This window comes from Salvelinus namaycush, chromosome 15, assembly GCF_016432855.1.
Source record: "Salvelinus namaycush isolate Seneca chromosome 15, SaNama_1.0, whole genome shotgun sequence".
NCBI classification, from domain to species: Eukaryota; Metazoa; Chordata; class Actinopteri; order Salmoniformes; family Salmonidae; genus Salvelinus; species Salvelinus namaycush.
Genome location: NC_052321.1, coordinates 37232130 through 37256098, shown reverse-complemented (window position 1 = coordinate 37256098; position 23969 = coordinate 37232130). Strand labels below are relative to the sequence as shown.

At 41.0% G+C, this 23969-nt stretch overlaps 1 protein-coding gene and 1 pseudogene across 1 annotated transcript; both read right to left on the bottom strand.

Moving 5' to 3' along the window:
- Window positions 1-46: 46 nt before the first annotated feature.
- On the bottom strand, window positions 47-18952 carry LOC120060492 (trifunctional enzyme subunit alpha, mitochondrial-like). Its single transcript, XM_039009848.1, has 20 exons — window positions 18838-18952; window positions 17545-17586; window positions 17360-17430; window positions 17122-17255; window positions 14287-14425; window positions 12739-12858; window positions 12310-12412; window positions 12030-12152; window positions 10016-10134; window positions 9776-9832; window positions 9544-9653; window positions 6429-6563; window positions 5720-5891; window positions 5497-5583; window positions 4840-4980; window positions 4632-4700; window positions 2448-2643; window positions 2089-2203; window positions 1765-1910; window positions 47-1108 (listed from the first exon to the last, which is right to left on the bottom strand). The coding sequence occupies exons 1-20, from the start codon at window positions 18902-18904 to the stop codon at window positions 963-965; spliced, it is 2292 nt and encodes a 763-aa protein (XP_038865776.1). The 5' UTR covers window positions 18905-18952; the 3' UTR covers window positions 47-962.
- Window positions 18953-19336: 384 nt separating this feature from the next.
- On the bottom strand, window positions 19337-23969 carry LOC120060064 (annotated as a pseudogene).

Genomic DNA, 23969 nt, shown 5'->3' with positions numbered 1-23969 from the left:
GTGATCAAATAGGCCTAGGAAACAAATGACCCGTTTAGCCTACACATTTGACTTCAGCATAATTATTTATTCATTTACTGACTCTAAATATTCATACAATCACTCCCCAAACCATGGAATAAAGACCTTGATAAATGTATAAAAAAAAATATACATATAAAAATGTTTACCTCATTAGTAGATGACAATCAATAAAACATGAACAAGCCAAGCAGAGTAGGACAAGACCAGTCACTTATGAAGGCTGAAATGGCACCCTATTCCCTTTATAGTGCACTCCTAGACCAGGGCCCCATAGGGCTCTGATCAAAAGTTGTGCACTACATTGGGAATATGGTGCCATTTGGGATGTAGTGATGGATTTCATTTACATTTGCATTGTGGGAAGACTAAGATTCCCCTTGGGTCTACTCCTGCCTCAGATGGATATTACAGTAGAATATTGTCAAAATGTTCAGAAAATACAAAAACCAACCAAACCATAAAAAATAGATTCCTGTTAGTCATGAATTCTGAAATCTCTGACTACAACTTGAAAACATTTATTTTGTTTAGTGATTTGTCAAAACAGGCCACTTTCATGATTTCTCTTCTGCAACCCAAACTTTAACTTAAAGGGATAGTTCAGAATTTTGGCAATGAAGTCCTTTCTCAATGTCCCCAAAGTCCGATGAACTCGTGGATAGAATGTGTACGTGTCTGCGTCCAGAATGAGGGAAGTTAGAGGTAGTTTTGCGAGCCAATTCTAACTAGCGTTAGCTTACGTTCAGTCTTTGCTCGAAGATAGTTCGCATATGGTTTTCACGAGTTAATCTGACTCTGGGGAAGTAGATAAAGGGTTTCATTGCCGAACCATCTCTTTAAGCTCAAGGCTTATTTCTTTAACAGACAAATATACGGCCTAGGCCCATTCTAATGGCAGCCTGCTATTAGGTGGTAGTGATTCATGGTGGTGAGGAAAGTCACTTGTGGAATCTCTTGCTGGAGTCCTTGGCGTGATCCAGCAGTAGCTGACAGGGGGTAAAGTGGTTACCGTAAACCTCCTCATACCTCTTCATCTTCTCTACTAGCTTGTTGGCACCAAAGGTATCCACAAACCGGAAAGGACCTGAACAGAAAAGGTTTAAAGAGAAGGTTGAAACATGGTTAGTTAGGATTACACTTTTAAAAGCGTCATCCCATGATGAAAGCATTTTATAATAATATAGGCATATCTGATAGCTCAGTCTGAAATACTCAAATTAGATAGTGAAATTATTTTAGTCAAGTACGGCTCCACAAACTAAACAGGGAAGGTCAAAGAGAAGGTACAATAACACTCCTAATTGTAGCACAACAAAAGGCTCTCTGCCTACTGTTAAACCTGAAAAGAGTTCAACACCACATACAACACTAAAGCGGTTTATGCTCATGTCATGTGATCATCCTGTGTGTGTGGCTCAGCTGGTAAAAGCATGGCGCTAGGTAATGTGTTCAATTCCAACAGGGATTAGATACACATACTAAACATGTACACACTCACTGTACTATAAGTGGTATATAGCACAGTATAAAGCAGGAATATTCAAATCTAGACCTCGAGTCCAGTTCCACTGCTGATTTTCATTCTTGTCCTTTTAGTCAGGGACTGATTTAGACCTGGGACACTAATTGGGGGCAGTTAATTATGAGAATTAATTATATAGAACAGAAAACCAGCAGTACTCTGTCCGGACCTCCAGGCTCATAATATATGAATACCCCTGGTATGGAGTGAACACCCACCTCCAAGGCAAGGGGGGAATCCCAGACCAAACACAGCTCCTATGTCTCCCTCCACAGGGCCGTTCAGGATCCCCTCCTGCAGACACATAACTGCTTCGTTGACGAACCGAGAGACCAGACGGTACTGGACATCAGAGTCTGAAGACCTGGAGAGAGAAGATACAGACAGGGTTAAGTGGTGGTGTGGTGAGTGTATGATCCTATGTGGCTCCGTTGGTAACAGAGTGGAGCTAGCAAATGCAAAGGTAATTTATTTTCTTTTTTTATGCATTCAATGTACTTTAAGTCGCTTCAGGAGACATTTCCCCAGTGGTTACTACTCACACTAAAGGGTTTGGTGTCAGTTTATATTTCTCCAAGACGTCTTCAATATCGGGGTTGACGTCTTTGCTTTTGAGTCCTGGCGTATAGACGTAGCAGCCCTTCCCTGATTTGCGGCCTGTTGATTAAATTCATTGGGTATGAGATATACCAATGATGATGACCATGCATTTCCCATTTGCCACTACATTTTTCTTCAATTCCCCACGTCCTCTCTCTCCTTGCCTCCTCAAACCTCAATATTCAAAGTCCCTCCCCAACGCATTTTGAGAAAAAGGCAAAGTGAGAGGATGCAAAGAGTCGAGGAAATATTGATTAAGAAAGAGTCTTCGTCTCAACGTCCTACAAACAAGATCATTTACCCTTGAATCCTTTCTCCACCATAGTCTTCAGCACCTCAACGTTTCCACCTCCGAACCTCGATCCGAATGCTTTGCCCAGGTCCTCAGCTACATGGGCAGCCACGTCAATGCCCACCTCGTCAGCCAGTGTAGCAGCGCCCACTGGGAACCCAAAGCCTGTGGTCAGGGCATCTAGCTTCTTGGGGTCAACTCCCTCCTGAGAACACACACAGCCCAACATACAAGTGAATCTTTTTTGTTGTTATTATTGGAACGCATGCAATACCCACGCCAATTCAACATTGTATATGACAACAGAGTGTCCGTTTCCGAATACCCATACTTGCGTCTTAAATAATAGGCTGTTTGAGTATGAGTGAAAAAAATTGTTTTCACACATTGTGATAATCAAGTATACTTTAAATGCCCGGATGTCATATTCATTTCGACAACAGATGATAATCTGATATGGGGATGTGCTACCGAAATGAACCAATAACGTGAAACAACGCAATCGCGCATTACAAATTCTCAGTATGCGAAAATTTTCCATTTTATAGTGTGTGAATAAATAAAATAAAAATTCAATGCACACTTCTACAATTCATTGGAAGAGGTGGGCTTGGAGTGACGGGGCCTAATTCTCTTTAAGTAGCTAAACAACCAAACTAGGCTACTTAAATTGGGAAGATGCCGAATAGCGAAGCTTCTGAGGTGGTGTTCAAACAGTGGTGGTATTTCCACCACTGTTTGAATATTGAATGAATGAAATGTTGAATGAATGAAATGAATGTTGTTGAACCTGCCTTAATCACTCTTGACAGACTGTTAACATAAAATGTAAATAGGTACTGAGATTAAACCTGCCCTCACTTTCCTCACCAGCCTGAATGACAAAACCAAAAAGAAAACCATCACGTCATTTGAGAGGGACTTCACACTGGCCAGCTTAACTGGCCAGTTGGACTACAGGGGCTTTGAGAAGGCTGACATGGTCATAGAAGCTGTGTTTGAGGACATCAACATCAAACACCGAGTCATCAAGGAGGTCCTATTTGGTCCCAATTTTCCTACTTGAGTAAAAGTAAAAGACACTTTAAAAGAAAATGAGTGAAGTGAAAGTAACCCAGCAAAATACTACGAGTAATTTGGTTTGAAATATACTTAAGTATCAAAAGTAAAAATCATTTCTTATATTAAGCAAACCAGACGACTCAATTTTTGTATTTTTTTTACGGATAGCCAGGGGCACAGTTCAACACTCAGACATCATTTACAAACGAAATTATGTGTTTAATGAGTCTGCCAGATCAGAGGCAGTAGGGATGACAAGAGATGTTCTCTTGATACGTGCGTGAATTAGTCAATTTTCCTGTCCTGCTCAACATTCAAAATGTAACAAGTACTTTTGGGTGTCAGGGAAAATGTGAGGAGTAAAAAGTACATTATTTTCTTAAGGAATTAAAGTAAAAGTAGTCAAAAATATATATAGTAAAGAAACCCCCAAAAAACTACTTTAGTACTTTGAAGTATTTTTACTTAAGTACTTTACGCCACTGTGTTCAAATGAAGACTAAGTTATTTTTGTGCTCCTTGCGTCGCAGGCTACATCTTTGAAAAGAGTAGTATTTTTTTTTATAACCAAAGTGGATTTCTGTTTTCTCATTGAAAAGTGTGTTCTCTTGGCCTTCCTCAGAGCTTTTAAAGTAAATATTAAACCATCTTTTGATTTCTGATTGTGTCGGTACCGGGGACTCGGTATGTGGATACGTTATTGATGTCATGTTAATCAGGCCTTTTGATTTCAACATATGGATTTATCTAGTTTTGTAAGCTAGGCTACCCATTTAATTATAGGGCGAATGTGATAGTCTGTCTATAATCAGCCTGAGAAGGTGTATAACCATTGCTATTCTAGTCAGAGTTTAGAGAAATTAATCGAATTGCAAATGAGCTGTCATCAGGCTGGTTAATGTGATGCATGTCTGTTGAATTTGGAAAAATCTACCTGCGCTTGGCCCCGCCCCACCTACTCAGCCAGTCAGGAGCAGCTACTGCGTTTCGGCCGTGGCATACTGCATACTTTTTACTAAACGGTACATGCTAAATAGTATGCGACGATGAATACATAGTATGCAGATTGATTGTACGCTAGTATGGGCATTCGGACATGTCCAGTGTGTGTGTGTGTGTAATAACACTAACCTGTAGTAGTCTCACTGCCTCAGCTAACATAGGAGCAAGACACCTGGTGGTGTAGAACCCAGGTCCATCCTGCAAACACAAATGATTATGGGCCCATGAAAAGCATATATATATATATATATATAAAATCCATGTATTAGCATCATTATGCTTATCAACACGCTTAGGGAGAATACAGGAAGTAAGCACTAAGCAGAAGCTCACTCACCCCGACAACGATGATAACTTTGCCCTGCTTCAGGCCTACAGCTACAGCAGAGGCAGTGGTGTCTTTAGAGGTCTTATCTGTAGTGATGATCTCCAACAGCTGCATCTTGTCCACTGGAGAGAAGTAGTGCATGCCAATCACCTACACGAATAGAAAATACAACTTTATTTACATGTATCCATTTACACAAAGAACCAACTCGTGCTTTTAAACAATCTAGAAACCTAATACTCCACAAATGACTTTGTAATTTCGATGACAGGTATTCGTATCAACATTTGAGCTTTTATAATAAACAAATGTCTTTACAGTGTTACATTAGTTTCCAGGGCACAACATGTGCTTCAAAAGCAGCTAGAATTCATATAGGCAGTATCTCAATCAATTTTCATGTGGTGCTCCTAAAATGTTAATTTAAAACCTTGCCTACAATACAGAAACAGGAGACAGGCTCGTGCCCCTATTGGCGGTACTGGTTCAGACAAGGCTTGCTTACTTACTTATACAGAGACGGCAACAACAAACAAAACATTCACACAGTACCCAGCCCCAACCACACAACACATGTAGAGAGGTTATTGTAGACAAAGGGATCCATAAGGGACAGCCTTTTGTTAAACAGGAATGTTAACCCCATTGAACTCTTAGTAAACATACCTTTTCTGGCCTAATGCTAGCAGCAGCGATATCTTTGATGGGGAGAGCAGACGTGTTGGTAGCAAATATACAGTGAGGAGGGATCACCTGCGATCAAACACAAAAGTTAATTTAGAACAAACATCTAGTCCAATAAGAAATGCTTATTCATGTTGTGAGAAAACGCTTTCTGTTCCGTGCCCTAATGAACACAACGCTAATTTTAACATTCAGTGCTACTTACAGCTTCCACCTCCTTGATGACTCGGTGTTTGATGTTGATGTCCTCAAACACAGCTTCTATGACCATGTCAGCCTTCTCAAAGCCCCTGTAGTCCAACTGGCCAGTTAAGCTGGCCAGTGTGAAGTCCCTCTCAAATGACGTGATGGTTTTCTTTTTGGTTTTGTCATTCAGGCTGGTGAGGAAAGTGAGGGCAGGTTTAATCTCAGTACCTATTTACATTTTATGTTAACAGTCTGTCAAGAGTGATTAAGGCAGGTTCAACAACATTCATTTAGTCCCTTCAACAACTACAACTATGCTTTAAAGGGATAGGGAACCGGGTGACAGGTAGCCTAGCGGTTAAGCGCTTTGGGCCAGTAACAGACTAGGTGAAAAATCTGTTTAGTGCCCAGGAAGGCTAATTGGTTTCCTTACCCTCTAAGCAGTCTATGGACAAGGTATGACAGCAATCCATGCTTTGGTTTAGGTGAACTATGGCCGGTTCCCCAGACACAGATTAAGCCTAGTCCTGTACAAAAAAAATGGAATCTCTCCAATAAAAATGCTTCTTAGTCCAAGACCAAACTTAATCTGTAGGAAACCATTCCTATGAGTTTAAACTGCAACCCTCCTCTCTGTGACCCCATATGCCAGACAACCAGGACATTGTGTAGCCGATGTAGAATTGATAGCTAGTTAGCAGTGACCTATTGCTCTCTGGTAAACCCACCCTTTGTAGACCTGCTGCTGGCCCCTGCTCAGGCCCTCCACGGTGGTGTCTTTCAGGACGGTGTGAATGCCCTTGTCCACAGTCACCTGGGCAATGCCTGCACCCATCAGACCTGCTCCCAAGATGGCCAGGTTCCTGGTGGATCAGGGATGAAGAAACACATTGTTAGAATACAATAGATTGGAATGATTGTCGACCAAGGAAGATTTTTTAAATTACTATGTTTCCAGTTACCATGTTAACTCTTTACTAGGGCTGACCCCAATTAGTTGACTGGTCGATTGTTTGATCATTAGGCTGTTGGTTGACCGAGATTTATTTATTTAATATACACTACCGTTCAAAAGTTTGGGGTCACTTAGAAATGTCCTTGTTTGTGAAAGAAAAGCACATTTTTTGTCCATTAAAATCACATAAAATTAATCAGAAATACAGTGTAGACATTGTTAATGTTGTAAATTACTTGTTGCTGGAAATGGCAGATTCTACATGGAATATCTACATAGGCGTACAGTGGCCCACTATCAGCAACCATCACTCCTGTGTTCTAATGGCACATTGTGTTAGCTAATCCAAGTTCATCATTTTAAAAGGCTAATTGATCATAAGAGAACCCTTCTGCAATTATGTTAGCACAGCTGGAAACTATTGTTCTGATTAAAGAAGCAATAAAACTGGCCTTCTTTAGACTAGTTGAGTATCTGGAGCATCAGCATTTGTGGGTTCGATTACAGGCTCAAAATGCCCAGAAACAAAGAACTTTCTCGTGAAACTCGTCAGTCTATTCTTGTTCTGAGAAATGAAGGCTATTCCATGCGAGAAATTGCCAAGAAACTGAAGATCTCGTACAACGCTGTGTACTACTCCCTTCACAGAACAGCGCAAACTGGCCCTAACCAGAATAGAAAGAGGAGTGGGAGGCCCCGGTGCACAACTTAGCAACAGGACAAGTACATTAGAGTGTCTAGTTTGAGAAACAGATGCCTCACAAGTCCTCAACTGGCAACTTCATTAAATAGTACCCGCAAAACACCAGTCTCAACGTCAACAGTGAAGAGGCGACTCCGGGATGCTGGCCTTCTAGGCAGAGTTGCAAAGAAAAAGCCATATCTCAGACTGGCCAATAAGAAGAAAATATTAAGATTGTTCTTTTGCCAGAGACACTGGACAGTGTCCAGCACAGTCACTGGATCTCAACCCTACTGAGCTGTTGTGGGAGCAGCTTGACCGTATTGTACGTAAGAAGTGCCCATCAAGCCAATCCAACTTCTGGGAGGTGCTTCAGGAAGCATGGGGTGAAATCTCTTCAGATTACCTCAACAAATTGACAACTAGAATGCCAAAGGTCTGCAAGGCTGTAATTGCGGCAAATGGAGTATTCTTTGACGAAAGCGAAGTTTGAAGGACAGAATTATTTAAATTAAAAATAATTATTTATATATATTGTCAACGTCTTGACTATATTTCCTATTCATTTTGCAACTCATTTCATGCATGTTTTCATGGAAAACAAGGACATTTCTAAGTGACCCCAAACTTTTGAACGGTAGTAATATATATATTTTAGTACCAGTGAATAGTTGACACACCTACTCATTACAAGGTTTTATTTTTTACATTTTTCTACATTGTAGAATAAGACTGAAGATATCAAAACAATGAAATAATACATATGGAATCATGTACTAACTAAAAAAAGTGTTACACAAATCAAAATATATTTTAGATTCTTCAAAGTAGCCACCCTTTGCCTTCATGACAACTTTGCACACTCTTGGCATTCTCTCAACAAACTCCATGAGGAACGCATTTCAATTGACAGGTGTGCCTTGTTAAAAGTTAATTTGTGTAATTTATTTTCCTTCCTAATGCGTTTGAGCAAATCTGTTGCGTTGTGACAAGGTAGGGGTGGTATTCAGAAGATAATCTTTTACCAAATAGGGCTATGGCAAGAACAGCTCAAACAAGCAAAGAGAAATGACAGTCCATCATTACTTTAAGACATGAAGGTCAGTCAATCCGGTAAATTTCAAGAACTTTGAAAGTTTCTTCAAGTGCAGGCGCAAAAACTCATCAAGCGCTATGATGAAACTGGCTCATGAGGACTGCCACAGGAAAGGAAGACCTAGAGTTACCTCTGCTGCAGAGGGTAAGCTCATTAGAGTTACCAGCCTCAGAAATTGCATCCCAAACAAATGCTTCCAAGTTCAAGTAACAGACATCTCAACATCAACTGTTCAGAGGAGACTGTGTGAATCAGGCCTTCGTGGTCAAATTGCTGCAAAGAATCCACTACTAAAGGACACCAATAATAAGAAGAGACTTGCCTGGGCCAAGAAACACGAGCAATGGACATTAGACCGGTGGAAATCTGTCCTTTGGTCTGATGCTTCCAATTTTAACATTTTTGGTTCCAACCGGCGTGTCTTTGTGAGACGCAGAGTAGGTGAACAGATGATCTCCACATGTGTGGTTCCCACCGTGAAGCACGGAGGTGGTGGTGTAATGGTGCTTTGCTGGTGACACTGATTTATTTAGAATTCAAGGCACACTTAACCAGCATGGCTACCACAGCATTCTGCAGCAATACGCCATCCCATCTGGTTTGCACTTAGTGGTACTATAATTTGCTTCTCAACAGGACGATGACACAACACACACCTCCAGGCTGTGTAAGGGCTATCTGACCAAGAAGGAGAGTGATTGGGGGGGGGGGGGGGGGGGGGGGGGGCTGTCAATGAAAAGTACAATAAATGTAAAATGCACATGAAATGGATTCAGTCTTATGTCAGATTAACATTTTGTCCTTCAGTCTAATAATTCCAAACTGTTCCCTTTTCCTTGCTACCATGGTTATGCATTCCACATTTCTTCTGTAAGAAAAACTTCTATTTCGCCCTATCCATATAGGCTAATTCCCACAAGTGTAAGGGGTTAAAGGTTAATGGCATGACCTTTCTGATATTATGACATCAGCATAAATGTTTTGAGCTCCAAAGACGTCAGCGCTGCGTCTGATCAGTATTCTAATATTTGTAATACAATTTGCATTTCTCACTAATTAAAACATGAAAATAGCTATTTAACTAGTTTTGGGTCAAAGGTCATCACTTACTTCACAGGTCTCTCAGGGACTCCAAAGCGGTTCTTCTTGCATGCCACTTGGCCGTGGTAAAGGCCGATCAGCGCATTTGATTCAGAGGTCATTGCCAGTTTGCCAAAGTTCTGTAACAAAATAATAATTGTAAAATGTTTCATACAAAACCATTCAACTTATTGATAAGCACATTATGCATTTTTACGGTATTCATAATCAATCTAATCTAACTCAATGTATATTCTCTCACCTGTGCTTCAGCCAAATAGCCTGAATCTGGGCCCTGCTCCAAGCCAGCCTTCACACTCTGACGGGGGAAGAAAGGGGAATGAGAAGTCCTAAGTGTCTTTTAATAAAAACCAAGGTGTGAGTTAACCCAATCTGGAGCTCTGCATCTACTTTCAAAAACAGCTGCCACTTCATATCATTATCTCACTAAAATCATCCTCATCATTATTGAATGAATAAGTAAATGACAAATTCCTCCTACCTCAATGATTTTCAAGGGGGCAGGATACAGTCCCTTGCTCATCTTCATGACTTTGGCTGTGACAGTTTTATAGATCTGTTGCCGCACAAACTCAATGCCCATTACGTAGTCTTGGACTTCTGCAGAGGAAGGAGTGAAAAAACAAAAAAAACAAGGTTGTATACATGCATAAAAACAAGACTGAAAGTGTGATGGTAACATATGGCAAGGTTGGAAAACAACAACCATGAGAGGCCTACATTTAAAAAGCCTGCCTTTGTTTTATGTAGATTATATACACCGGTGTGGCCAAATCCCCCATTTCTTCTAAATTAAGTTAACTTATTGGATTTCCAACATTGAAGAACTAATTTTATTTTTGTCAACTTAAAAGGCACACTATGCAGAAATTGCTCCGCCATTTGCCGTTTGCTAAAATTAGAATAATTCGCCTAACTTCAGTTTGTGACAAAACTAGCAAGTATAATGTAGAGAATCATTGTACCATCCTAAACCACAGTGAAATATCATTTCCATTACCAAAACTGTTGTATGTTCAGCTGTTTGAATCTTGTGTACAAAACCAAAAGATTCAAAAACTTCACTTAAGAACGGGAAGCATAGAAATAGTGCACATAGAAGAGATCAACCGCTTCTTAAACAGATCTAAAACTCACATTTCTATGTGAATTTGGTCAGGTTGCCCAAAACGTCACATATTTCAGCTTTTAGTTTACAATTTTGATTTAGAAAATAAAGACAAATGGCATAGACAAAATTGTTGGCATTCCAGAGCTAGCACTCAGTTCTGCAGCCTTTGGCAAAGATAACCCCCGACAGGTTCTTCTCACATCCATTATTATTATTATTGAGCTCCACCCTTCCACTAGCAATTTGACCAATTAAACAAAAGTAGAGCTCTTTGGTAATACAGATCTGCTCCGTGTTTTTCCCGATGACCAAATTAAGCACTCAATGAAAATAACACCCTTTCTACAATCAAACATGGGGGAGGTTTGATGCTGTGGGGTTGCTTTGCAGCCTTTGTTACTGGGGGTCTCGAACGTTGGCTTGGCATCATGAAATCAGCAGATTATCAAGGTGTTTTGGAGAACGAACTGTGTCTCCATTGAAGGTTGAATCTTCCAGAAGAACAACGACCCCAAACGAATCAAATAGAACCTAGGAATGGTTCAAGAAGAAACGCTTGACTGTTCTGGAGTGCCCAGCAAAGAGTCCAGATCTGAATCACATCTAAAACCTATGGCAAAATATGAAAACAGCAGCTGGTGAAGAATTAGAGCAGTTTACAAGTAGAAAGGCGCAGCAAGCTCATTGATGGCTACAAAAAGCATTTATCTTGGACAAAGGCTGTTTAAACAAGTACTAGCTCCCGGGTGCCAATCATTTTGTCCTTGCCATTTGCCAAATTATAAACGTAACGCTGCAATGTGCAACTGTTTAAGGGAGCAACCAAATTAACATAGAAATGCAAGTTATAGATCTGTAATTCTCATTGAAAGCATGTCTAAGAAGCTGTAGATCTGTTCTGTGCGTGCCATTTCTATGCTTCCCGTCCATAAGTTCAATTTTTTGTGTCTTTTACTTTTGGTTTTGTGCAGCAGCTTCAAACAGCTGAAAAAACAATGTTTTTGGTTATTGAAAATATATTTCACAGCGGTTTAGATGGTACAATGATTCTCTACACTTTGGTTGCTTGTTTTGTCACATACTGAAATTAGGTGACCTATTACAATTTTAGCAATAAGGAAATGGCAGAACGATTTCTGCATATTTCACCTTTAAGTTCACAAAAACAAAATTGGTTCTGCAATGTTGAAAATCCAGTAACACGGTGTGGATTAAAAAAAAATATATATATTTAAATTTCTTTTACAAGAAATATAGAATTATTTATGAAGGGTGCCAATATATTTGCCCACAACTGTATATTCATTCTTGGCATGAGTCTTTATTTTTGGGCACAATACCAAGTGCCATGTATATCTACATTGTATTTGGGTCTAATACTTACTCTGCATCATGCCTTTCTCCTTGGTGAGAGAGATCTTCTTGTTAACGATTCCTTTGGCACACTGTATGGCAACCTCCTCCAGGTACTCAATCGTCCTCTCCTCTGGATTCTTCAATCCAGGTCCTGGAATATCAAAAGGGCATAAATTAGAAGCATTTAGACACCTTACCTGAAAGTACCTGACCTGTAAAAAAAAGAGTTTATTAACCTCAATGAACATTTCATCAATAAGCTTTTATTTATTATAATATTGATTAAATTAGTTAAGAGATTACTATACCTAGTGGGTCCACTAGCTGGTGGACCAGACCCATCTTCTTGGCTTTGTCTGCCCTGATGTTTCTTCCCGTCAGCATCATGTCAAAGGCACCGGGAATACCCACCTGAACACAACATATTGATATTTATGACAACATTCCATTTAAATAAATAAAATAAATGTTTTTTATTTTTTTATTTTTTATTTTATTTTTTAAATCTGACAACAAATCAAGAAAATCAAACACTGCTACAACAGGCAAATACAGTGCTGCAAAGCTGATCAGCTTAAGAATACTGTAGCACTCTGCAGTTGTCAGTGTGCATAATGTAGCGACTATGATTTGCTGTTGCACTGTACTAATATCAGTCAAATACTATTGTAGATCAAAGTTACTGTGCTATTCAGGTACGGTTTATGGATTTATAAAGTATTTCCCCAGATACTGACCATTTTAGGGAGTCTCTGTGTTCCACCAGCTCCAGGTAGAAGACCAAGCATCACCTCAGGAGTACCAAGGACAGTCTTTTTGCTCTTAGTAGCAATTCTATACTGGCAGGCGATGGCAAACTAAACACACAACACATTAAACACTGCATTTAGAAAATAACATAACTTGGGAGAAAAGGAACTAAACTCAAATTGGTCTTGTTAATTGAGAATTTTTTACATTTGTTTTGATACGTAATATTGGAATAATATGATGTACCTTAGGACTTAATGTCTGTACGTTATTGACCTTTGTCCCATCTATGTACATTTTGTATTCCTGATGCTCATGGTGATAAATCAATTTCCTTCCTGCCAGAACAGGATCTGGCACCTCTCAGTTTGATTGTTTCCTTCCGGAACCCATTTGCCAGGATCCGGTAACTCTCGTGGCACGATTTTGTGTGTGTGTGTGTGTTTGCAATTCAAATAAAAGCAAATCACAGATAATTCAAGTTGACTTCTCTGTAGTTCTCATGCGTGTAAAAAAACGTAATGTGAAAACGTGCCTGATATTGTAAGAATTGATTTGGGTTGGCCGGACCGGGTTTATGGTTTGCACAACATTGTAGCCTAGAGACCAACTCGTGGCTCTTGCTGTGGTGAGAGAGACACACAAGTCTTTCTAGGATCTCTCCCCCTCTCTCAGCTCTGATTAGACATGAGCCTGCAACTCATCTCTCCACCATTGCACTTTATTTTTTCCTTATTAGCATCATAGCCGTGGGAAGGGTGCTGTAGCACCACTGGTAAATTGAAATACATTTGCCAAAGATATAGAATTACTGCTGTCTGTTCAGAAAGAAATGTAATAATTCAGAATACTACACCGGGAGTAGGCCTATAATTTAGCCACGGAGAATTGAAAAAAATGTAATAAAAAAAGTTTATAATTTTATTAAATAGTCTAGCTGTGGATTGTGTGTAGCTCAGTCACAAGGCATGTCTAGTCGTGAACGTGCGGCAAATCTGTCAGTGAACATCATGTAGCGAAAACAGGCCTTTCGCAATATTTCAAATAGAATCGCGGGGGGGGGGGGACAGGTTAAAAAGCAAACGGATCCTGCTGAAAAGAGAAGACTTATCTGTCTGTAGGCTACTAAGTCATCAACTTCCAAATAGGCCTATTGTAAAACAATGCTGATCACGCAAAGTAAAAGAGAGATAAGCTTTTGGCACAAGCGCATCAGCCAATCGCCAGTGAGTGAGCTGCACATCGTTGGGCGAGTCAGTGAAACTGGAAAGCTTCTTTAGGACTATAATTTCCTCTTCATATTGTACATGTGTCTCCATACACCTAGGCCTAGACTATTGATGGAGTCAAGACAAGGTCGTTTTTTATTGATCTCAGATTGGCAGTGTCAAAGTAGCCTGTCATTCATGTGTTCCGGTACCTCAGAGCCCCCCCAGGTCACCACCCTCTTGGACTCACTTTTCCGTCATCTCCCCATTTCCAAATTAAGCACTGTTATTAGGCCAAAATAGTGTAATGGTAGCCACTTTGTTCACCTCTAAGCCTCCTCCTAAGCAGGGGCCATTGATGGCTGCAACAATAGGCTTGGGAGACTTTTCAATCCTCTCAAACATCTTCTGTCCCTCCTGAGAAAGCTTTGTGACCTCTTGTGAGGTGTTACAGGCCTGGATCATGCTGCAAAGGAGAGAAGAGAGAGAGTGTGTGTAGGGGGGATAAGAGTTAGGGTTGCAAAGCTACCGTTAACTTAGAAAAGTTAGCGGAATCTTCTGTAATTTTGGTAATCTATATTAACTTGGGTAATAGCGTTATTAATTACATAAATCTCATAGCGTTGTAAAGCAAAAAAAAAAAAAAAAAAAGCAATTTAAAAACAACAAATCATGAGTAGATAGACGGTCAAGAGACTGAAGGTTGATAAAGTTCATGGCTTGATTGATGTCAGCGGAGGGAGGTGGTCAAAGGGGAGAGCTGGGAGCAGGCAGGCAGCACCATCCATGCAGTCTGTGGCTTCGGAATTCTAACTTAATAATTCTACTACGTACTAGCAACTGGACTAGTAGCTAGCTACTCTTCACTACTGCCAAAATGCAGCACACACTTGGGTGATGCTGCAGTAGTCAAGAGACGCCAGAAAGACACCACACCTCAATAGTAACTCAGGAGTAGCCGTATAACATAGTCCTCCATAGAGTCATGGCCATCTATCATATATATATATACATACAGTACCAGTCAAAAGTTAGGACAGACCTACTCATTCAAGGACATCAAAACTATGAAATAACACATATGGAATCATATAGTAACCCCAAAAAAGTGTTAATCATATATATTTTAGATTCTTCAAAGTAGCCACCCTTTGCTTTGATGATAGCTTTGCACACTCTTAGCATTCTCTAGCTTCACTTGGAATGCTTTTTCAACAGTCTTGAAGGAGTTCCCACATCTGATGCAGCACTCCATCACTCTCCTTCTTGGTCAAATAGCCCTTACACAGCCTGGAGGTGTGTTTTGGGTCATTGTCCTGTTGAAAAACAATTGATAGTTCCACTAAGCGCAAAACAGATGGGATGGCGTTTTGCTACAGAATGCTGTGGTAGTCATGCTGGTTAAGTGTGTGATTTATTTAGAATTCAAGGCAGACAATGTCACCAGCAAAGCACCCCCACATCAGACCTTCTCCTCCATGCTTCACGGTGGAACCGCATATGCGGAGATCATCCGTTCACCTACTCTGCGTCTCACAAAGATACAGCGGTTGGAACCAAAAATCTCAAATTTGGACTCATCAGACCAAAGGACAGATTTCCACCGGTCTAATGTCCATTGCTTGTGTTTCTTGGCCCAAGCAAGTCTCTTCTTATTATTGGTGTCCTTCAGTAGGTTTCTTTGCAGCAATTTGACCATGAACGCCTGATTCACGCAGTCTACTCTGAACAGTTGATGTTGAGATGCATCTGTTACTCTGTAAAGCATTTATTTGGGCTGCAATTTCTGAAGCTGGTCACTAACTTATCCTGTGCAGCAGAGGTAAGTCTGGGTCTTCCTTTCCTGTGGCGGTCCTCATCGGAGCCAGTTTCATCATAGCACTTGATGGTTTTTGTAACTGCACTTGAAGAAACTTCTTGAAATTTTCCAGATTGACTGACCTTCATGTCTTAAAGTAATGATGGAGTGTCATTTCTCTTTGCTTATTTGAGCTGTTCTTGCCATAATATGGACTTGGTCTTTTTCCAAATAGGGCCATCTTCTGTACACCACCCCTACCTTGTCACAACACATTGGCTCAAAAGCATTAAGAAGGAAAGAAATTCCACAAGTTAACCTTTAACAAGGCACACCTGTTAATTGAAATGCATTCCAGGTGACTACCTCATGAAGCTGGTTGAGAGAATGCCAATAGTGTGCAAGGCTGTCTAGGCAAAGGGTGGCTACTTTGAAGAAACTCAAATATAAAATATATAAATGTTTTGTTATATATATATATTACACTGCTTGTACAAAATATTAAGAACATCTCTTTCCATGACCGACTGACCAGGTGAAGTGAGGTGAAAGCTATGATCCCTTATTGATGTCACTTGTTAAATCCCCTTCAAATCAGTGTAGATGAAGGGGAGGAGACAGGTTAAAGGATTTACAAGCCTTGAGACATGGATTTTGTATGTGTGCCATTCAGAGGGTGAAGGGACAAGACAAAATATTGAAGTGCCTTTGAATGGGGTATGGTAGTAGGTGCCAGGCTCACCAGTTTGTGTCAAGAACTGCAACGCTGCTGGGTTCACACTCAAGTTTCCCATGTGTATCAACAACGGTCCACCACCCAAAGGACATCCAGCCAACTTGACACAACTGTGGGAAGCATTGGAGTCAACGTGGGCCAGCATCCCTGTGGAATGCTTGACATCTTGTTGAGTCCATGCCCTGACAAATTGAGGCTGTTCTGAGGGGGGGGGGGGAAAGGTGGGGTGTATGTGCAACTTACTATTAGGAAGGTGTTCTTAATTACAGACACCTGTGATAATCTGAAGTACTCAAAAAGGCCAATAGATGTCATCTGATGAAAATAAAAAGGTACGCTAACCAAAATTCTTGAGTTACCTGGAAAACTGACAGTTTCAAGTAATATACCCTTCCTTAGCAACCCTAATCACAACACTTAGAACCTAGTACCCAAGAACCTTGCATAGTGCTGAAATGCATTTTAGTCTAGACTAAAATGCAACATTTTCAATATTGCGTAGGCCTAGGTATCAGAACATCAAACAAGAATGAGTTCAGCATTTTGAGTACACAGCATGCGGGCCTAGGTGGCACCAAAGCTAATATTTTAATATTTTCTATAATATAATGTGAAAGGTGTGACTGACTTGATGTCAGCTCCTGCAATGAAGCAACCAGGCTTGGAGGAGATGAGGACAGCACTCTGGACTGCATCGTTGGCCAAGACCTCATTAAATACTTCTATCATCTCATTCTGCATTTGGACGGACAGAGTGTTGACCTGCAGACACATGGATACACAAAAGACAGATTCAGATTTCAGCCTCATACATGAATTGAAAAATGTACAAAGGAAGATGCAATCATCCTCTTTATGTAAATTACTTTGGAAGTTGGGTCGTTCATCCGAATAACTGCCACATCCTCTTTGACTTCATAGTTGACATGGGTTCGGGCTGTGCAAAGAGAGCGAATATCTCACATAAAAATATATCAAATTAACAAACTCCATACTTTTATTAGGCTAATCAAATCTAGTTAATATCCCACTAACCAGTCTTTCAACTTACCTGACATAGCAGGTGCAACTGAAAAGGTACGACATGAGATATCTAAAAATATAAAACAAGAAAATGGTTACATTTAATTCAGCTAGTTACAAAAGATAACAAGAAAACATACAGCTATCTATCTTAGGTGATACATGTGTCTCTGTATGGGAAGTCAAATAAGGCAAAACTTTATTTATTCTCAGCCTGGGGGTGTGATAACTCACATCTAGTGTTGATGACAGACTCATTGTGGGAGGGAAATGTCTCTATGACAGGGTTCCCTAACTGGTGGCCCGTGAGTGATTTTATTCCCCCCCCCCAAGTTCTGAGCAACATTTATTTATATTTTTTATTGATGGACATAAGACTAAAAACACAAGAAAATAAGCTCCAATCAACAAAAAAAAATTGAAAATCTGTTCCAAAGTATTTCCACGCATAATAAGAGACATGACCATATACAAATGTAGGCAAGGCTTTAAATTGTTACATTTGAGTCATAATATTATATCTGTTTGGGCTTCTTGCAGTCTACAATTTATTTGTAATTGCTTCCTTGGAGGGCATAGGCCCACTCTCTTGGCAGCCAGGCACACCCACTGGAGAGCCAGCCCCAGCCAATCAGAATTCGTTTTTTTACATTTCAGCTCATGAAACATGGGACCAACACTATACATGTTGCTTTTATATTATAAATACCATACATTTATATATATATATATTTTTTTCAGTGTATATGATGATGCCTGCCTGCTCTATGGTTTGACCTCAAGACCCTGACCTCTCACCTAGATTCCCTAGCTACCACTCCATCAGTCAGGGACACGTTGATATTTTGTTAAACAATGAATGACAAATGGAAGCGTTTATTGTAAAGTGTAGATGTGTTTAGACAACAAAATTGCAGGAAAAGTTTGACTTGACGATGAGTGAGTGATCATAGTTAGCTAGCCAACTATGCTAACATTAGCCAGCTAACGTTAGCTAGTGAACTTTATTCATGTGACGAAGCTATCTAGCAAACTAATTTGCTCAGGCGGTGAAAGTTTACTCAAGTGAACTTGTTATCTTCATCTAAATGAATAACAAATAGGTATTTAAACCTAGAGGTGTCTAGTAACGTTTTGTTGCTAGCACACTAAATTAATTAGCTAACGTTAACTAGCTGTCAGAAGTATACCAGTGGTAGCTAGCTAGCCAGCCAGGTTAGCTGCATCTCCAATAGAGACGCGTCTGTTTCCTAAACGTGGCTAAACCGTTGAAAGACAGTTGACTGTGGAATCAATTCCACACATTTCAACACAATTTTACCTGAGAGGACGTTATATCTCCTTGCTGTAATTCTGGAGAGTGCACCCAGGGCTCGAACACCAGCCATCTTGGAAGATCAAGAACACCGAAACAAAAGGACTGCTGACAACCGGAAGACACATACTAAAGTGAGACAAAAGTCTGCTGTGCCCCTTGCAGACAGGCGAGACATAAAAGTATTTATATTGTAAAAAATATTCATATAATTTTTACACTTATTGTTGATATGTGTAACAAAACATGAACGGTTCTGACAAATGGGACGTTCATCAGCTTCACATAATGTCAGTTGTTTTGGTGAGATAGGTCAGGATGCTCTCACTATTCTCACTGCCGTTTTTTAATTTAGAGCAGCACTCTCTCTCTCTCTTTAAAGGAGCACGTTGGACCTACTGTATGCTTATAATAATGGCTCTTTTCTAATGGAGTGCTATGGAAGACAGTAGACATGGGTGGATTTGTACAAAGGACTCAGTGTTGTCTTTATACTCAGTGGTGGTTATGTCAAGTTGTGATCCTTGAGCCTAGACGCACATTCCTACTCACAGATGGAAACAGGGGAAATTTGTACACAACAGAGTTTAATATTTCACAAACGGTTGCTTAGCAAGTATCAAAGTGATAACAGTATAAAGAAAAGGAGGTATTTGGTCCTTGCCTCTTGGTCTGTGAGTGGGTGTGTGTTCCAGACCATGAGAACAGAATCCTAATACAGCTGAGAATGGTCTCTGTTTGTTTGTATTGTTTTTGAAAATCTTTTTTATTTCACCTTTATTTAACCAGGTAGGCCAGTTGAGAACAAGTTCTCATTTACAACTGCGACCTGGCCAAGATGAAGCAAAGCAGTGCAACACAAACAACAACACAGAGTTACACATGGAGTAAACAAACGTACAGTCAATAACAAAAGGAAAAAAATCTATATACAGTGTGTGAAAATGAGGTAAGATTAGGGAGGTAAGGCAATAAATAGGCCGTAGTGGCGAAGTAATTACAATTTAGCAATTTAACACTGGAGTGATAGATGTGCAGAAGATGCATGTGCAAGTAGAGATACTGGGGTGCAAAGGAGCAAAACATACGATATGGGGATGAGGTAGTTGGATGGGCTATTTACAGATGGGCTATGTACAGGTGCGGTGATCTGTGAGCTGCTCTGACAGCTGATGCTTAAAGTTAGTGAGGGAGATATGAGTCTCCAGCTTCAGTGATTTTTTTTGCCAAAAAGTCATTGGCAGCATAGAACTGGAAGGAAAGGCGGCCAAAAGAGGAATAGGCTTTGGGGGTGACCAGTGAAATATACCTGCTGGAGCGTGTGCTACGGGTGGGTGCTGCTATGGTGACCAGTGATCTGAGATAAGGCGGGGCTTTACCTAGCAAAGACCTATAGATGACCTGGAGCCAGTGGGTTTGGTGATGAATATGAAGCGAGGGCCAGCCAACGAGAGCATACAGGTCGCAATGGTGGGTAGTATATGGGGCTTTGATGACAAAACGGATGGCACTGTAATAGACTGCATCCAATTTGCTGAGTAGAGTGTTGGAGGCTATTTTGTAAATGACATCGCCGAAGTCAAGGATCGGTAGGATGGTCAGTTTTACAGTCTAACCAGACACCTAGGTATTTGTAATTGTCCACATATTCTAAGTCAGAACAGTCCAGAGTAGTGATGCTGGATGGAAGGAAAGGTGGGCAGGTGCGGGCAGCGATCGGTTGAAGTTTTTACTTGCATTTAAGAGCAGTTTGAGGCCACGGAAGGAGAGTTGTATGGCATTGAAGCTCATCTGGAGGTTAGTTAACACAGTGTCCAAAGAAGGGCCAGAAGTATACAGAATAGTGTCGTCTGCGTAGAGGTGGATCAGAGAATCACCAGCAGCAAGAGCGACATCGTTGATGTATACAGAGAAAAAAGTCAGCCCGAGAATTGAACCCTGTGGCACCCCCATAGAGACTGCCAGAGGTCCGGACAACAGGCCCTCCGATTTGACACACTGAACTCTGTCTGAGAAGTAGTTGGTGAACCATGCGAGGCAGTCATTTGAGAAACCAAGGCTGTTGAGTCTGCTGATAAGAATGTGGTGATTGACAGAGTCGAAAGCCTTGGCCAGGTCGATGAATACGGCTGCACAGTATTGTTGTAAATACAGTGACCTAATTAATGGCACGATTATAAGAGTTGCATACTCAAGTTGTCTGCAAAGCCTATAGACACAATTGTGACTTACTATTCAATGACAAAGGCAACTAAAGAGCTCATAAAGCCATGGCCGAGGCTGTAATAGTACTTGTTTTCTCAGCCTACACCAACTCCTTCACATAGACACAGTAGGCAGAATACCCAGACACTAGGAATGTAATTGGACGAGTATCACTTTCGATGCCTCCTGCTGTGGCATACAGTGTGCTATAAAGTGAAATTAAACCTCTCGACAAGTTTCAAGTTCCCAATGTATAGATACGTTCATTATTACAATGGGGATTCTGCCTCTGTATAAATGGTAGGCTTGGGGCTCTGCGTGGCTGTTAGCTTGATGGTAGCTGTAAAGGGTGACTGTTGTATTGAGGTTGACTGGTGTTGTATTGAGTGATACTGAGAGGAAACAACCTCTTCTCCAGCCGGTCCTCTTAGCGCTGTTCTGTCAAAGCTTCCACAGCACAGCTTTGGGCCACACTGCGTCCGACAGGAGAGCTCACACGTAAATACACTGAACAAAAAAATGAACACAACATGAAACAATTTCAAAGATTTTACTGAGTTACAGTGCATATAAGGAAATCAGTCAATTTAAAGAAATTCATTAGGGCCCTAATTTATGGATTTCACATGACTGGGAATACAGATATGCATCTGTTGGTCACAGATACCTTTTTTTTTAAAGGTAGGGGCGTGGATCAGAAAACCAGTCAGTATTTGGTGTGACCACCATTTGCCTCATGCAGTGCGAAACATCTCCTTCGCATAGAGTTGATCAGGCTGTTGATTGTGACCTGTGGAATGTTGTCCCACTCTTCTTCAATGGCTGTGCAAAGTTGCTGGATATTGGCGGGAACTGGAACAGGCTGTCGAACACATTGATCCAGAGCATCCTAAACATGCTCAATGGGTGACATGTCTGGTGAGTATGCAGTCCATGGATGAAGTGGGACATTTTCAGCTTCCGGGAATTGTGTACATATCCTTGCAACATGGGGCTGTGCATTATTTTTGTGAAACATGAAGTGATGGTGGTGGATGAATTGCATGACATTGGGCCTCAGGATCTCGTCACGGTATCTCTGTGTATTCAAATGACCATCAATAAAATGCAATTGTGTTTGTTGTCCGTAGCTTATGCCTGACCATACCATAACCCCACCGCCACCATGGGGCACTCTGTTCACAACGTTGACATCAGCAAACTGCTCGCCCACACAACACCATACATGCTGTCTGCCATCTGCCCGGTACAGTTAAAACTGGGATTCATCCGTGAAGAGCACAGTTCTCCAGCATGCCAGTGGCCATCGAAGGTGAGCATTTGCCCACTGAAGTCAGTTATGATGCAGAACTGCAGTCAGGTCAAGACCCTGGACAACAAGCACGCAGATGAGCTTCCCTGAGACGGTTTCTGACAGTTTGTGCAGAAATTCTTTGGTTGTGCAAACCCACAGTTTCATCAGCTGTCTGTTTAGCTGGTCTCAGACGATCCCGCAGGTGAAGAAGCCGGGTATGGAGGTCCTAGGCTCAAATCTCTAGCCACTTTAATAATAAAAAATTGGATGTAATAAATGTATCACTAGTCACTTTAAACAATGCCACTTTATATAATGTTTACATACCCTACATTACTCATCTCATATGTATATACTGTACTCTATACCATCTACTGCATCTTGCCTATGCTCCTCGGCCATCGCTCATCCATATATTTATATGTACATATTGTTATTCATTCCTTTACACTTGTGTGTATAAGGTAGTTGTTGTGAAATTGTTAGATTACTATTACTACTAAATATTACTGCACAGTCGGAACTAGAAGCACAAGCATTTCGCTACACTCGCATTAAGATCTGCTAACCATGTGTATGTGACCAATAAAATTTGATTGGATTTGATTTGGGCTGGCACGGTTACACGTGGTCTGCGGTTGTGAGGCCGGTTGGACGTACTGCCAAATTCTCTTAAACAACGTTGGAGGGTACTTTTGGTAAAGCAAGTAACATTCAATTATCTGGCAGCAGCTCTGGTGGACATTCCTGCAGTCAGCATGCCAATTGCACGCTCCCTCAAAACTTGAGACATCTGTGACGTTGTGTTGTGTGACAAAACTGCACATTCTAGAGCGGCCTTTTATTGTCCCCCAGCACAAGGTGCACCTGTGTAATGATCATGCTGTTTAATCAACTTCTTGACATGCCAGACCTGTCAGGTGGATGGAATATCTTGGCAAAAGAATAATGCTCGATGTACAACTTTTTGGCGAAATAAGATTTTTGTGTGTACAGAAACCTTCTGGGATCTTTTATTTCAGCTCATGAAACATGGGACCAACACTTTAAATGTTGCATTTATATTTTTGTTCAGTGTATCAGATACAAAGTTAACGGTAATAAACTTTGGTTGAACCGTTGTGGCATGGATACCCTCTCCATGAAAGAGGCCTTTGATTTGCTTGGCCACATCCATGTAGGAAGCATTTGATGTGTGCTGTGGGAATGATCCTGCTCTCTGCCAGCTGCTAGATGTGTAAGTCGTGGACAGCCAACACACCATCTAGGCTCCTGACCCCCAGCAGCCGGTGCATGTTTATCTGTTTTGGAACAGTCTGCAGGAGGATGAGGGCTGACTCCTTCAGGTATAGAGCAATAAGGACAACATGATGATGCAGAGTATGGGGTCGAGGTAGAGCCGCCAGCAAGGCCCAGCGAGGTGCACTGTAGTCTGGGTACTACTACCAAGCATGGTGACCAGCGTAGCATTGACATGTTGTTGTTGGTGGTTAGTGTAGTCATGGCTGTTGTAGCATGGGTTGACACAGGTCTCTCCAGCATGACAAGGCTTCCACATGTAGGTGAAGATGAGAGCGTTGACGACAATGATGACAGAGCCGAGGGCATCACCTAGGATGTGGAGGAAAACACCCTGCAT

Bases quoted from the DNA above. Each gene is read 5' to 3' on its own strand.
- LOC120060492 (XM_039009848.1), bottom strand. From the start codon at position 18,904: ATGGCTGGTGTTCGAGCCCTGGGTGCACTCTCCAGAATTACAGCAAGG. The intron at 12,153-12,309 runs GTATAGTAATCT...TTGATATTCCAG, and splicing joins CCAGCTAGTGGACCCACTAG to GACCTGGATTGAAGAATCCA. The intron at 2,204-2,447 runs GTAAATGATCTT...TTTAATCAACAG, and splicing joins GGTGGAGAAAGGATTCAAGG to GCCGCAAATCAGGGAAGGGC.